The 14960-nt window shown below is 57.0% G+C and overlaps 2 protein-coding genes across 8 annotated transcripts in view; both read left to right on the top strand.

Annotated features, from left to right (window-relative positions):
* SLC45A3 (solute carrier family 45 member 3) overlaps positions 1-6934 on the top strand; it is a 24118-nt gene extending 17184 nt beyond the window's left edge. For 6 of the 7 annotated variants that reach the window (XM_021377314.1, XM_021377309.1, XM_021377313.1 and 3 more), the window contains one exon: positions 2623-3078. In XM_021377314.1, coding sequence (XP_021232989.1) covers positions 2623-3078 — 456 coding nt within the window. Of the gene's footprint in view, positions 1-2622 lie in introns of all 7 variants that reach the window. The other variant, XM_021377316.1, reaches the window with a different exon arrangement.
* On the top strand, positions 6752-14960 carry LOC110388235 (Krueppel-like factor 15). The gene is made up of 4 exons (XM_021377317.1): positions 6752-7206; positions 7836-7973; positions 10151-11107; positions 13036-14960. The coding sequence occupies exons 1-4, from the start codon at positions 6788-6790 to the stop codon at positions 13196-13198; spliced, it is 1677 nt and encodes a 558-aa protein (XP_021232992.1). The 5' UTR covers positions 6752-6787; the 3' UTR covers positions 13199-14960.

Genomic DNA, 14960 nt, shown 5'->3' with positions numbered 1-14960 from the left:
ACAGAAACGATGACTCTTCCTATTCCCCTGTCTCCAAGAAGCACAGACACCGAGAGCCCCCCCAACACCAGCTCCAAAGCTCGTAATCCCATCCCACAGACGATATCCTTGTGGGAAGGTCTTAGGAGTTTCCTGAGTTGTGCACAGGATTAATAGGATTTTCACTTGTGCTGCTGATACGAGATTAATCTGTGGCTTGAGAGCAGCCATCCCAATGGCAGTACAGTGAAATAGGGAGGAGTTTTCACTGTGGGTGTCCAGATGTTCACATGGAACAAATACTTTTGATCAACCCGTACCGATCTGCAGCAGGCACCCTGTGCAAACAGGGGGCTAAGGGAGTGCTTTGCTTGGCTGGGACCTCCTATGGATGTAGCATCAGCAGAATGAGAACCAAACCCCACAGGCTGTGGGTGCAGAGGCCTCACATCCAAGTGCTTGATGGGGGGAAAAACTCATTAGTACAATGAGATGGGGCATAGCTGGGTTTGGTCTTTCTGTTGCCCTAGCTTGAAGGCTTCTCCTTCCTCTACCAACCACACTCCAGCAGGCGGCAGGGAGACCCTCAGGAGGCAGCCCCATGCAGAACACTCTCCATCTTCACCACTTCTTTTCTCTTACTGTTGAAATCCGGCATTGGTTTTGCTTGCCTCCCCTCTACCCTGCTTCCTCTCTTCCCTCTCTTTCTTTTTTTACCTCTCGTTTTATTTTAAATACTCCCAAAGTGAATCAGCAGATGGGGGGCATCCGGAGCTGCTGTTGCTTCCACCCCGTGCTGCCAGGCCACCTGGGCTGGAGCTCCTTGCTGTGCGCAGGCTCTGTAAGTTGCTCCGTTCTGCTGCATGCCCTCCCATCTTTGCATGGCCACTAAACCTTGTGTACAACGGGAAGGAAAAGATGTTCTAGCATGTTCTAACAGCACCCGAGGGCGCGGTGAGGCGCGTGGTGAATGTTTGCTCTTGCTGCATGGGAATAGGGAGAGGTTCCTCATTCCCCCCGTCCCCCATCAAGTGTAGAGGGAGACGAAGCTGCTGATGGAGGCACCAGCTCCTGGGATGTGTCCTGTGTTACACGGGCTGATCTGGAAGTATATAGCCTCATCATGCTCATTCCTGTGAGCATCTGAAGTCCTAACCCAAGCAGGCTTCTGGGAGCATTGTGAAATATGGAAACGTGGGCACATCGTGGTTTGGATCACACAGTGCCCTTCCTGGGGACAGCAGGAGCCACACAGGTGGACTTCTATGCTCATAAGATAGGTGACAGCCTGGGTTTGTGCTTCTGAGCCCAGACTCGAGGGGCTGGGGGACGCAGTGAGCAGCCGAGCAGAGCCTGGCTTCTGGAAGGAAAGCCTTTGGAAGCTGATTCCTGCTCCATGAACTTCTCATCTGGTTTCTCTTCTCCGGTTGGACTTGAAACTGTTTGTGTTGCAGAAGTGCAGCCTGGGGCAGCACGAACAGTGGCTGCCTGGTGCTGACACAGACTGGGGCAGGGCTGGGTGCAGCCTGGGGGGGGGGAGAGCAGCACTGCTGAAAGCCTGGGGTGGCTGCAATAGGGCTGGGGAACCTGGTGATCTTGTGTCCCTGTCCCTCCTGTGCAAGGCAAGGTCGTTCAGCAAGCCCCTCTGTGCCCCCAAGCTGGACACAGCGTTCTCTGCTCTCAAACAGGTGCTGCTTTTTTCCCTTTTAGCTCCTTTGTTGACTTTATTTCATCATGCGGATAATGGATTAACGTGTCCTTCGTTATCTGCTCTACCCTATACAGACCAGTGGCTGTGCATAATTGCAAACGCCCTGGGGTTTTCAAGCTGGGGCTCCACCACATTTCTGGAGCCAGCTGCCTGCTATTTATTGCCATTAACGTGGAGAGCTTTCTGATCCAAATGCTCTCCGTGAGCACTGCTGCAGTGAGCCATGCCCCAGAGATGGCACAGCCTGAGCACAGTGGGGCACAAGAAGGTGAGGAGGAGAAGCCTTTTCTTCCTCTGCTTTTCCAGCCTGAGTGGGGAGGCTCAGGCTGGGCAGGCAGAGCAGCTCACTCGAGCTCTGTGCAGAGCTGAGAAAGGAGCTTTCTCCTGAGCCCCCCGTGCTGTGCCATCTCTGCTGGTGTCCCTCGTATCTCCATTATTAAGCAGTTGGCCGCCTTATAAGCACTTGTCCTGGTGCTGGGAGGGATGCCTGGCTCTGTGATGTGCCCAGCGTGGGCTCTGCCCCTCTGCTCTTGCCCCAGCAGAGCACAGCAGCTGGCCTCAGGGTGAGTGAACCGGAGCTGGCGCCCGGTGGGGAGGTGACAACCCAGGACTCAGGACACCACGTCCCCCAGCGCAGGGCTGGCGTTGGGCTGCGGTGCTCTGCTTGAACGTGGTGCAGGCACCGCTTGGCTGCTTTCCCTGTGAGTCAGGGCTGCTTTGAGCTCCGTGCCAGCCCTGGAAGAGCCAGGCTGGCTCCTGTGAGCCACCTCATGTGGGCCAGGCTCTCCCACCTGCAGCAGCGCTCCCAGCAAACCCAGCATGGGGTGGTTTTGCTCCCTCGCACAAGTCAAGGTCCCCCCTACCCCCCCACCTCGCTCGCTGGCCTCCACCCTTCCTCCTCGTGCCTCACGTGCCCTCCTTCTTTCCACCAGGTATTTTTGCATAAATACAAGAGCAAAGAGGAGAAAGACGCAGCTCGACCGGACAAGAAATCGGCCTTCCCTAAAGGTCACCTTTCCAGCCAGAAGCTGCCTTACCAGAACGGACACGCTGGGGGCCTCTACTCCTCATCCTCCTCTTCCTCCTCTCCCCCTGCTGCCAGCTCGGCCCTGTGCGGCAGCTCCTCCTGCGACGTCTCGCTGATGATGATGGTGGGCGAGCCGGACTCGGTGCCCCAGGGCCGAGGGATCTGCTTGGACCTGGCCATTTTGGACAGCGCCTTCCTTCTCTCTCAGGTTGTCCCCTCTCTCTTCATGGGGTCCATCGTCCAGTTTACGCAGTCGGTGACTGCCTACATGGTGTCAGCTGCCGGCTTCGGCCTCGTTGCCATTTACTTTGCAACCAAAGTTGTCTTCGATAAGAGTGATATGGCCAAGTATTCGGTGTGATGGGGAACGCACCGGGGCAGCGCGTGGGTGCCAAGATGAGGGGGGGGGGTGTGTGTCCCCGTGGCTGCTTGTGGGATGCCCCGTGTCGGGTGCTGCTGCTGGGAGCCCCAGTGCTGCTCTGGGGCTGGGGGTGGCGGAGGGGCAGCAGGGCTAATCTCAGGTGTAAATAGGAGGCATCGGGGCACTGTGCTTTGGGCCATCAGTGCTTTCCACAAGGTGCCTTTCTCAAAAGCAAGCACTGCACAGCCAGCACCAAAGGGGATTTTGTCAGGGGGAGAAAGGAATCGGGCTTTTCCTTTAGGAACGGGTGTGGGATGGGGGGAAGAGCCACTGCCCCTCCTGCCTTCCAGTGAGGGATGTGTCCTCTTCCCCCGCTTGCTGCAATTCTACTCAACTTGCTGAGTAACGCTTCCTCAAAGAGGACACTGAGAGGAGATCACCTTGGAAGAAGGATGGGAGCTCAGGTTTGGCCGTGGAGCGGGAAGGGTGCGTGTGTCTCTGTTCTGACTGGGAGAAACCATCTAGGAGAAAAGTCACTATGGCTTGTTTTGGAAAAACAAGGAGCGTTTCCTTAGGACCGATTCCAGATCTTTTACCTATGTACCAAGCTGCATCAGATGGAAAGGACTGCTGAATCCTTTTTATTTTTTTTTAGAGTGATTCTTTTTAGCTTTCCTTCCAGTTCTGAAGAACTGACCTCTCCCTCATTGCCCAGAACAGCAGCCCGCTCTCTCCCAGTGCTTCCTACCAGATCCAAACTGTGTGGGCTCTCACACCTGGCCCCTGAACGATGCTGCAGCATCACGAGGGGGTGCTCAGTACTGCAGCGAGGGAGCAGAGCAGGCAGAGCTCTCCAGGAAGGCGGGCTGGGAACAAACGTACCTCATCAAATTCTTATCTGCTCCAAGTGCCTCTCGCTCTTGTAACACTGGGACCAGTGCTGCTGGGTTGGTTGGCCCTCAGATGTGAGTCAACTTCCACCAGCCCGAGACAAGTGCACCAGCTGCACCAATTCTTCCAGCACAGCTCTGCCACTCGAAGATCAGCCCTGCACTGAGTAGGAGTCAAGATCCCGGCCTGCAGTCGGCACTTGGGCTCTGAAATGGAGCAAGCAATGCCCAGAGAGAGGCACGAAGCGGGCATTTGGAAGCAGCGCTGGGGGCACGCTGGGGCTCAGCAGCCCTCAGTTTTGCCTGCTCCAAACCAAGTATTTGTGACCAATTTTCCGTGGAGGTGTGTGGGCAGTGAGACGTGCTGCTGAAGGGCAAATTGACGCTATTTTTGCAAGGTCGTGTCGGACTATTCCTTAGCATGGAAGCAAGATTACTCCCCTGCTGTCTGCAGGCTGGTCCTGAGAGGGCTTCTCCTAACAGTTTTAAACATATCTTTCCCGTAAGGGGTGACTGTTTTTGTTTTATTTCTCCTCAAATTATATGCCTACCAGCCTCCCTTCCCCACAAGAAGGCCTGTGTGCTGAAATGCAGCTGTTTTGGGAATGGATTTGGCAGCTGCGTAACCGCTGACGGAAGCGGTTTTTCAGTTGTGCTTCCGACCCTGGTCTCCGTCCGGCCCGAGCTCCAGGGGGACGTCCTGGAAGCAGAACGTCGTTACCAAAGGTGGATTGCTTCTTGGCTGAATGCTCCCAGGGATCAGTCACCTCTGACCGAGGGTTTTCAAACAGGTCCCTGCCTGAGTGCTGGAACACTTTGGCATTTGTTGAAATGCCTGGAGAGTGCCTCCACAACACAGCCACGGTGTGCGGGTCGAGTGATGAGGGCCCGGGAGGCTTCCTTAAGGATATCCAAGTGATTCTTGAGAAAGCAATGGGCTCAGGCGGTCGGCAGCCTTGTTTCATAACATCTTTTGGTTTGGAGCACGAGAGACAAAGATCCTTAACTCATACCCGTCCCTCAAGAGCGGAAGGCTGAAACCTGCCAGATTCCCCAGCAGAGCTGCCCCCATCCACAGAGGTGGCTTTGGAGTAGCGATGTACCAGCGGCCAGGAGTAGTTTGGGGTGGCAGTGGGTGCAGCAGGCTTTGTGTCCCGGCCGAGCTGGAGGGCTTGGGGTCAGTCTGTGCAGGCTGGGTCTCAGAGCTCCCCTCTGCTCAGCCTCTGTGATCTCTCCTCCCCATCACTGCCCTGGGTTGAGGCCTTGGTGCCCGGATCTCGGTGGCACGTCTGATCTCATACATCCAGGGAGGTGCCTACATTTACTTCATTTATGTTCTGAAAAGGCCATTGAACAACTGAGCCCATGGCTGTGGCCAGCTGCTCTTGCTGCTTCATTCCAGGCGGGTGCCTGGCGTCACGCCTTGGCCTGACCTGAGATGGTCAGTGACACAGCTCCATCTCTGCAGAGACCTGGTCCCATCTAACCATCCATTCGCACCCTTGCTGTGCTGCTTTTGTTCTAGTCAGCTCAACAAGTGTGAGAAGAGCTCCCTGGTTATCTACCAAGAGACTCTGATTTCTCAGCTCCCTCTTTCCCCCTTCTTTCCATTTCCTCAGCTGGAGTGAAACCCTGCGGATTCGGTAATTGCTCCTTTCCTCCTTACCCTCCTATTACACCAGGAGAAGTCTGCTGGGCCCTCTGCCAACCCCCAGCACAGTGGGCAGATGGGTGCAGGGAGGAGCACTTGCCAAGACCCGATGCTCTTTGCTAACCCTGTCCTCTGTGGGAGCCCAAGCCCAGATGGATGGGGGCTGTCTGCAGGGGAGCAATGTAGAAAACTGCAGCGTGCGGTCTGGTCCCGGGTGGGCAGTGGGCAGGCAGGAGTTCAGGAGGGAGGGAAGACAAAGCTGTGGTGCAGGGGAGGAGGGGGAGAGATTAGGGAAAGGGAAGGGGAGGAAGAGGTGATTCAGGGAAAACTGGGCTTTGCAGCAGTGGGAGGGACGGGTACATGTCATGGGCTGGAACTGGGCCTTTGGCACTGTGCTGCCCTGGGTGGGTGGGAGTGTGTCCTCGTGGCCTTGGTCCACTATAAAGCACTTCATAGCTGCCTGTGCTCGCAGCCTTGTGATGGCATGATCCCAGCCATGTTGTGAGAGCAGCCGTAAAGTTTGAACTCAGGTCTTGAGCCAGGGCTGCCATCAGCTGCCTCTCCCAGACCCATAAGGGATGCTGCATTCACTGTCACTGCAATGGCCCTGTCCCTCCTTCAGATTTAGCTGCTCTCTAGCACAATGCCATGTGCTCTGTCATTACCAAAAGACTTTCTTCCTGGTTCAGGCTGTCACTGAGGCTTGCAGGAGAGGTGTTTTCCAAGATACGTGCTGAGAAACTCCTTTCTTTATAAGATTGTCCTTTCTGGGGAACTGGTGTGCTTCTGCTAGGACCAGCTCCCTATGTCTGCGTCCCACACAGCCCAGCAGGGGACACAGGTATGTTCTGGTAAAGGAAAGCACACCCCTTGTATGCTGTTACTGATCTAACCTGCGTGAGCACAGAATTCGCCCTAGGACTTGATCATACTGTACAATTTATAGATATGGGTGCAAGCTCCTCAGAGGCTCTTGCTGGGAGCCCTTCTGTTTTCAGGTAGCGGGTGCACTTCTGCTTGGGTGAGCCACGCTGTGCCTCTCCTTTCCTTTTGCAAGGTGGTAATTTTGGGAGCGAGCTGGGATGGCGGTGGGGGGGGGGAAAAGGGAGAATGTATTTTCTAACGGGAGACGATTGCCGTGGATCTCCAGGCGAGGGCAGGGTGTTTGATGCTGTTTTTTCTTTCGAGATCACACACTGTCTGCAAGACGCGGTTGTCTTATTTATTCAGTAGAGTCAATATTTTGTATACAATGCGAGAAGAAGGCTATTCTAAATTTTTATGTAAAGGAGGAAATAAAAGGCGTTCCGACAGACGGCGGCGTGCGCTTCTCACTACCGGAGCGTCGCCGTGCGCCGCAAGGGGGCGCCATAACAGCGGCGGCTCCGCGGCGCTGCAGCTCCGGGCGCCCGCAGCGCGGCACCTGCGGGAGGCGCTGGGTTCCGCAGCTCCCCCGGCGTTTGCGTTCGAACCCCGCACTACCGCAGCCGTGGTGCCCGGGGATCGTGAACAGCTGAGATTCTCCCATTCCCGGCAAGGAACCGCAGCAATATCAGCGCTTACCCCGTGTCTCAGCTTCGTTTTTAAGTAAGTGACGCCCGAGGGTGCACCAGTGAGTCAGGGGACAGCGCTGGGCTGCCCTTAACCGAGTGACCACACACCTCTGTTGTTTGGTTTGGGAGTTTTTGTTTGCTTGTGGTTTGTTTGTTTTTCCAAACATGAAGGAAATCCAGCTCAGATCTGGGAGAGCTTTTGTTCAGGCTCAAATTCTCATGCTTCCAGCAAAGCAATGTACGTACATTTCCTTGGCTTTATGGTGCTCCCTGTGGCAGATGAGCGTCCTCCCATCTCTCCTGGGCAAACAGCAACAAGAAAATCCCATTTCCTATAGGGGCACTTTCAGCCTCGGAATTGTTCACCTGCTTGAAAATATTTGACCCCAAACCTCTGTCACCATCAAACCCGACGAGTGCTTTGAGACAGCAGAGGAAAACACGATCCCCCTCTCCCTCAATGCGTTTGCCCCCACATGGGGATCGCACGTTCTCATTTTTGTTACTCCCGTGCAGACTGCAGCTACCTGCTAGAACGTGGCTACTTTTCCTTCCCTTCCCTTTCCTTCCCCCTTCCCTTTCCTTTCTCTGAAACGCTGGAGAAACCCGGACTGTTTCCAGCGTGAATTAAAAAGGTAACAGAGCCGGGGACATCTCCTGCAGGACCGGGCGCGGCAGCAGAGCCACGCGGAGCCGCGCACGGACCCGGAGCCGCCTCCGGAGCCGAACCCCTGCGGGGCGGAGCGGGCGCGGAGCCACCCCCGGGCGGTGGGACCGTAGTGGCAGCGCGGAGCCCAGCAGGTGAGGGCAGGGGGCTGGGTAGGGCTGGGGGGGTCCCGCCGTTCCCGGTGCGCCGGGTCACGCTCGGGCTGCTCGGCCCCGGGGGTCCGGGCGCTGCAGCCGCGCACTGCTCTGTGAACACCCTCGTGTCCTTGGCCGGGTCGGAGCGCGGGGGCATCCCTTTATCTCAACGGGATCTGCTCCACGTGGCGCTGCTGTAAGCGTCTTTGCTTCTTGAGCGCGTTTTGTCCCGGAAGACCCGGGGGGGGGGGTTGGCTGGCAGGCTGTGTGCGGACAGCCCCGAGGTCAGTGGGGCTCTGGGGCTGCGGGTGTTGGTGGAGCGGTCACTCAGCCCAGCTCCCAGCTCCTTGCACTGACCCTCTCATGCTTTCCCTCTGTATGAGAGCTGCACATCTGCGGAGTTCATGCACTAACTGAGCGCTCCTGGGAATCCATCTACGGGGATGGAAACGCGAAGCGAGGCTCGACCTTGTTGTGCAGCACGTTTGCTGAAGGCCGAAGTGGGGCCCCCGTGTGGCTGCAGTGCCTTGCCTGGGGTGGCAGCGTGGTTGATGAGCGTTTTGCAAAAAATGCTGCGGATGGATAAGTCGCTGCCATCTGCAACACATCCCCGATGTCGATTAGCAGTGGAGCTCCCCATCAGTTGCCCTTTTCCCCTCTGCGAGGTAGGGCACTGCTATTGCTGCTCTTAGAGGGCACCAGAGCGCTGCGGGAACTGCACGAGGCTGCAGGAAACCTGCCCAGGTCTGCTCGGTCCCAGGCTCAGCCCCAGACCTTCCCCTGTCCTCTGGTTGTGCTTTTCTTCGTGCTGCTCGTCCAACAGAACTGTTTGCTCTGGATTTGCAGGGTATATACACTGAATAAGCCTTCTGAGCTGGGGAGTTCGTGGTTTAATTCAGTTATCCTTGGGGGCATTCTGAAAGGATGGAGACTTCCTGAGCTGCTCTGCAAGGAGAGCCTGGTGGAAAATCAGGTTGGAAAACAGTGTTTGGTAGCCAGAGGGGGAAGGCTTCTTTGGAGCCTCTGAAGCGTGCAGACAGAGCTGATGAGAGGGTCAGAAAGCAGAGATCAGAGGGATCAGAACACGGGAACAGAGGCAGGGGGTGCGATTTGGTGCTGCCTTTCAGGGGGTGGTTCAGAGGAAGGATTCGTGTGGGGATGAAAACTCGCAGCCTGCAGGCTGAGGTTGGCCCGAGCGCCGTCCTCACCTCCCATGGGAGCAGAGCTGGCTCCGCTCATCGCAGCTCGTTGGTGCTGAGCTGTGCTGGGGACAGCCCCAAGCGATGCAGTGCTGCTCCGGGCTGGCAGGAGTTAGGTGGGGATTGTTTCTTCTTCAAGGGAAGAGCCTTTCTGTTACATCCAGGCTGCTTCTCAGAAATTCCCTCACCCAGCTCCTGGGATCCTGGGGAAGCACTGATAACGAGGACTGGCTCAACTGGTTTGCAGCTCTGCAGCAATCTCCTGGGCTTGTTTACTCTGGAAAACACTCCTCGGTGACTTTGGCATCGCTTTTCTTTTCTTTTGAAAAGTCACTTTCCTCATTGGAAGTCCAAGACAAGCAAGCAGGCGGCTCGAGCCTCGCTGAGTGCCTTGATGTTTGCCATCTGCTTTGAGCCCTGTGTCCTCAGGGGCCCCCGGAGCTGACCCTGGGCGGGCAGTGTCTGTGTGAGCTGCTTTCTGAAGGAGCCACAGCATGGGCTGACCTGCCTGGATCTGCTCTGTGCTCCGTGCTCCTTCGGGCACCGCGCAGTGCAGCACAGTGGTGCCAGTGGGTTCCCAGAGCCCATGCGGGCTGGCAGCTCCCATGCTCATTATCAATTCCCAAACCAGTTAATTTGAACCTGGCCTGCATGGTTGTGCCAACGTTTGCAGTGCGGAGAAACCAGAACCCTCCACTGGATCTCCATTAACAGCAGCACGTGCCTGCCCTCTGGCGCAGGTGGAAGAGTTTCACTGTGTAGTTTTACCTTAATAAACCCCCCAGAGAAGTTTGCTTCTGGGAGGGGAAATGGTTGGCGTGAATGGTTTTTTTGAGCCACGGCATCTTTATGATCAAACAGAGATCGCTGACTACTTTCGATGTTTTTCTTTCTAAGGCACGGTCTGTTACACTCCAAGCCTGGAGCCTTCTTGTTTGTTTCTCATTCGGAAATAACCTTGGTGCTGTTCCCTTGCAGACGAGCAAAGACTTCCCCAGCCGAGGTGGTGCAGAAGCTCCTGATCCAGCCCAGCAGGAGCTCGGTGCAGGTCGGGGACGTGGGACAGCCACTGCTCTCTGTGAGCAGCCGGGAGCTGCCACCCCCTTCATGTTCTTTGTCCCAGCAGAGCAGCATGCCACCGTCCCTTCTGCCAAGGCACGGCCCCACAGGAGGCTCTGGCCACCTCCAGGCGGGCAGCACTGGCCACAGTGAAGGCGACCCGCTCCCCCTACCCGGGGTAGAAGGGGAGGAGGAGAAGCCCCACTTTGCCCCCTGCGAGGCTGATCTCCAGCTGCCCAACTTCTGCCCCAGCCTTCCCCAGGACTTCATCCCCACGCTGGAGGAGATCGAGGAGTTCCTGAGGGAGAAGGCTGAGTTCCTCAAGGATGGAGTGAGCGAGCAGCACGTGGCTGGAGGGAAGGTCGGGGTCGAATCTCAGACCAGTTCAGGTGGCTCTGGGGCACAGCCCGTTCAAGAAGATGTCTCAGATGGTTCCCAGCCTGGAGGGAAAGCTGATGGGAGTGACCAGGCAGCGGCTACTGGGGACATTCCCGTTGTCCTCCAGATCCAGCCCCTCCAGCTGGATAACAGCAGCCCGCTGGGGCAGCGTGGTGTCAGAGCGGCCCAATGGGTTATCACCTTGCAGCGACAAAACCTATCCCTCCTGCCTCAGGTTCCGCCCCCCAGGACCCTCTGGGACAAAAAGTACATCAAGATCGCCCCACTGCCCAGCCCCACAAGAGTGGAGGTGCTGGGGGACGTGCAAGAAGGGGAGGCAGCCCCTGCGTGTCCGAGAGCCCCCGCTGTGCGTGTCCACAAGTGCTTGCACCCGGGCTGCAGCAAGGAGTACACCAAGAGCTCCCACCTGAAGGCCCACGTCCGCCGGCACACCGGGGAGAAGCCCTACACCTGCACCTGGCCCCGCTGCGGCTGGCGGTAAGTGGGAGCGTGGAGGGGGAAAGCAGGCGAGACCCACAAGGAACCCCGGAGGGAAATAGAAAAAGCGTTCTGAGTCACTTTGGGTGCTTTGCTGTCCCTCTCCAAGAGCTGAAAAGCTCCGCGTGGACTGCCCCAAACACCCCATAATTTCCTCGAGGGATGAACGAGGTGTTGAAATGCTCTCTCTCTGTGGTGATGCGCTTTGTGCAGCTGGGCTACACAAATGGCTCTTGCAATGAGTGCATCTCCCAGAAAACAGGAGTTGCTGCTGCTTACTTCCAGTACGGAGCCAGCACGTCGTTCCGTGTTGGTTCAGCCATCCCTTTGCTTTCTCTCTCAGTGTGCCTGCCCTGGCTGCCTGCGTCCCTCCCCGGTGGGCCTGCAGCATGGTTCCTTCTTGCATTTTCTCCTGCTTGCTCTGTGCACAGTGTTGTTTTCCTTCATCTCCTTTCTCTCAATTAACCACACCGCTCTTCTCTGATTGCTTCCTGCTGCAGCGCTCTCTTCCTGGTACCACGTGCCTGTCCCGAGGGGCAGGATGCTCAGCACAGCCCTTGGCGAGGAGGGTTAAGAGTCCTCAGGTCTTGCATAGCACTTCCCCTCAGCAGATCTCAAAGCAAATTGCAAGGAAAACCGGTGCTGGCAGCACCGAGCTTCCTTGGTTTCTTGTGCAACAGCTCGCTGCCTTGCTTCCCTGCCCGGTGGAGGAAGGCTCCTGTCTCAGGCAGTGAGGAGCTGAGACTTTGGAACTCACTTTATGCAATAGATCCGTAACAAAGTGGTTGCTTTGCGTGGATGAACTGAGGACGGCCTTGGGATGCATTTAATTTTCGCAGAGCTTTTGAAGGGCAAGCGTGGTATTTGCTGTACCAGGTGTGAGCGTGAAATCCTATCGCTGGGAGTCTGGGGTTACATCTGAAGCTCCTTGCTTTGTGCTTCTTTGCGTGGGCATGTTTCAGCCAGATGGAAAAACCCTTCCGTCCTAATACTCCTGCCATCTGTGTTGGCTCCGTAGAGGCGGAGCAGGAGCAAATCCTGCCCAGTCCTCCTCTCCAGCATCGCCCTGGCACTCGGATGTGCAAAGCACGCTGCAGTCCCAGCCTCGTTGGGGCCATCGAGGTGGCACCTTGGAAGGGCTGAGCATCACCTCCCTGCTCGTACCCTGCAGCGGGAGTTCTGTGCTGAGCGGAAGGGAGCAGGAGAATTGAGCAGGGACGTGCGTGTGGTTAAAGGGACTTCCCAGGTGCTGCAGCTGATCTGCACCAGGTGTGGAAATCGCGCAGCCAAAAGCAGTGTGAGCACTGGGTATTCCTGCTTTCCTTGCTGCTCCGTCCTCAGGTCGGCGGTTAATTCGCTTTGGCATAGAAACCTCTGCTCCTCTGCTGTAGGCTGGCTGCATTTGCTGTTCCTCCCTTGTGCTAAGCCAGCTCGCAGGCTGCTCCTCTCTCCCAGCCCTGGCTGATGCTGAAAACTCGCTGCCGTTCTGAGAAACAAGGGGATGCTCGCAGCTCGCAAGGAGAAGGCGTGCTCAGGAAAATCGAGCCTTCTCTCAACAGCAGCGCCTCTTTTGGCTAGATGTGTGAAGCAGTGGGAACTCCTTGCCACTCTGCGCTGCGTCCTCACGTCCCTGCCAGCCGGGGCTGACGCCTCATAGAGCAATTGTCTCAGCATCTGGCCTCGGGGCCGTCAGATCTCCGCAGGTTTCCTCCCCACGAGCGTCGAGCAGAGGAAGGAAGCAGGTGGACGCTGTCCTTTAAAACCAATGGAAAGCAAGAAACCCCTCAGCGGGTGCATTCCTCTCTTTCCTATCTCCAAACCACCCCTCGGAGAGGTTTCTTCCTTTCCGCTGCCTCCAGGAGGAGCCTGGGCTGCTGCATGCTCCCTGGCCCGGAGGCTGCGCCCTCCACGCTTCCCTTCTCCCCCAGGTTCTCCCGCTCGGATGAGCTCTCCCGTCACAAGCGCTCGCACTCCGGTGTCAGGCCGTACCAGTGTGCCGCCTGCCAGAAGCGCTTCGCCCGCAGCGACCACCTGGCCAAGCACCTGAGGATCCACCGGGGCCAACTGGGAGGCACTGGGACGCAGGGCTGAGCCAGCGCCGAGCGATCCTGGCGGTGGTGCGGGAAGGAGCAGCCAAGAGGGGAAACGATTTTGTTTGCAGCAAGCGGTGTGTCGTGCCGCTGGGTGCAAGGGTGGGCTGCGTGCAGGGCGTGCTTCTTTCGAATGCACGTGGTGGAAATCTACTGGGTGCGCTGGAGTTCAACGTTGCTGCGGTGTGAGCGTGGCTTCAGCTCGCACAGCGCTGGAAGGGGATCAGGAGAAGTGTAAGCAGCAGCAGCAGCAAAGCCCTGGGAGAGACGGGGATGCATGCAGACCTGCAGGAGAGCTGCACGCGCTGGCTGGGGGGGAGCGCTGCAGCTCGCGGCTTGCTGACGTCCTCTTTGTATTTGACTTCTGGTTAATTAAAGGCCAACTCTTTGCTGCCGTGCCAGCTTGCCGAGCTTTTGCAAACATCTGGGAGGGAATTGGGTGCTTGTACAAACAGAGAATAAACGTCAGGAGTTGGAGCGAGGCGCTGTGCCCTTTGCAAAGTGAGGCGGTGTGCCCCTCCTACGTGGCTTTCCAGCGTGTCTCAAGCTGATGTTTGGTGCCTCCAGGCTCTTTGAGACTTAGGTGTGCTTGTGCCATTACCCCAGTGCTCTTCCAGGGCAGGACTTAGTGCACTTGTCCTGAGCTGCTGCTTCGGTGAGGAGAGTTGGGGTGTACCCAGAAGAAGGGCAGGGAAATGGACTAAACCCTGTCCCCCCCACCTAAAGCAGAGCCTGAAGTCCTTGATTTATTCCACACCTAGAATGTTTGGGGCTACAAGCACCAAAGAGAAGGGTCTGCTTCCCCTGTGCCTTCTGCTGTGTGAGAGCCACAGCTAGTGGCCCTGTGCTTAGGCTTCCAGCAAGCTGCTCTGCCCCAGCTGCATGCTTTTTTTTGGAGAACACCTGCATTGAATTCCTAGTCTCCAGGCACGTGAGCGGGGGTTACGACAGAAAGCGCTGGAGCTGCTTGACTTCAGAGCCAAGCCTTCCCCAAAGGTCTGGGAGGGCTGGGTGCTGGATGCTGGCTTAAACTCCTCCATCCTTGGGTAGGTGTGGATAAGTCTGAGCAGAAAGCTGCTGCCTGCAGCGGGGTTTCTTTCCGTGGAAGTGTGCAGCACCTGCAGCCTCATGCTGACCTCAGCCAGAGCTCTCCCCTGTGGGGGCATGGAACCCTCCTGCTGCTGCCCCAGCCGAGCGTGCCCAGGTGCCAGCAAGAAATACCTCCCGAGCGATGGTAACGCCGAGCCCTGAGCGACGAGCCGGGGCAGGCAGGTATGCAAGGGCCTATTTTTGGTTGCCTTTTGTGTGAGTGGATTTTTGCCTGACCAGGAATTCACTAAGTGCCCTTTCCTTGAGGGCTCTCTCCGGAGGCTGCGTGCCAGCGTGACTCATGCCCGTCTCGTGCTTTCATCTGTCCCCCTTTGCTCCTCTCCCTCGCTCCAGACTCTCCCAGCACCCTCCCTGTTCGCTTTGGACCTGCCCCATCCTGCCTCCCTCTGTTTGCAGCCGAAGGCGACTGGGAAAGGCGCGTTTCCAAACTGGAGCAAGAAGAGCTGCGCCCCAGCCTTCGTGCCAGGCACTTCTCCCTTCTGCAGCAGCTATTTGCTGAGCAGATGCACGGGGTGGATCCTCCGTGGAAGACGGGGCTGGGAGCGCTGGTGGTGGTGGCTTGCTTCTTACCTGGTTTGTTTTTGCCATCCCTTTTAAGCAGACCGCAAAGGGAGGGGAGAGATTTTTGTAAAATAAAATACTCCAGATACATA

The sequence above is a fragment of the Numida meleagris genome, chromosome 25 (genome assembly GCF_002078875.1).
Source record: "Numida meleagris isolate 19003 breed g44 Domestic line chromosome 25, NumMel1.0, whole genome shotgun sequence".
NCBI classification, from domain to species: Eukaryota; Metazoa; Chordata; class Aves; order Galliformes; family Numididae; genus Numida; species Numida meleagris.
This window is presented reverse-complemented; position numbering and strand designations above follow the sequence as displayed.

What these genes read in the sequence shown, in the direction of transcription:
- LOC110388235 (XM_021377317.1), top strand. Translation starts at nt 6,788, where the DNA reads ATGCTGTTTTTTCTTTCGAGATCACACACTGTCTGCAAGACGCGGTTG. An exon ending in TGTCTCAGCTTCGTTTTTAA is followed by an intron (nt 7,207 to 7,835) that starts GTAAGTGACGCC and finishes CATCTCCTGCAG; the next exon opens with GACCGGGCGCGGCAGCAGAG. An exon ending in GGCAGCGCGGAGCCCAGCAG is followed by an intron (nt 7,974 to 10,150) that starts GTGAGGGCAGGG and finishes GTTCCCTTGCAG; the next exon opens with ACGAGCAAAGACTTCCCCAG.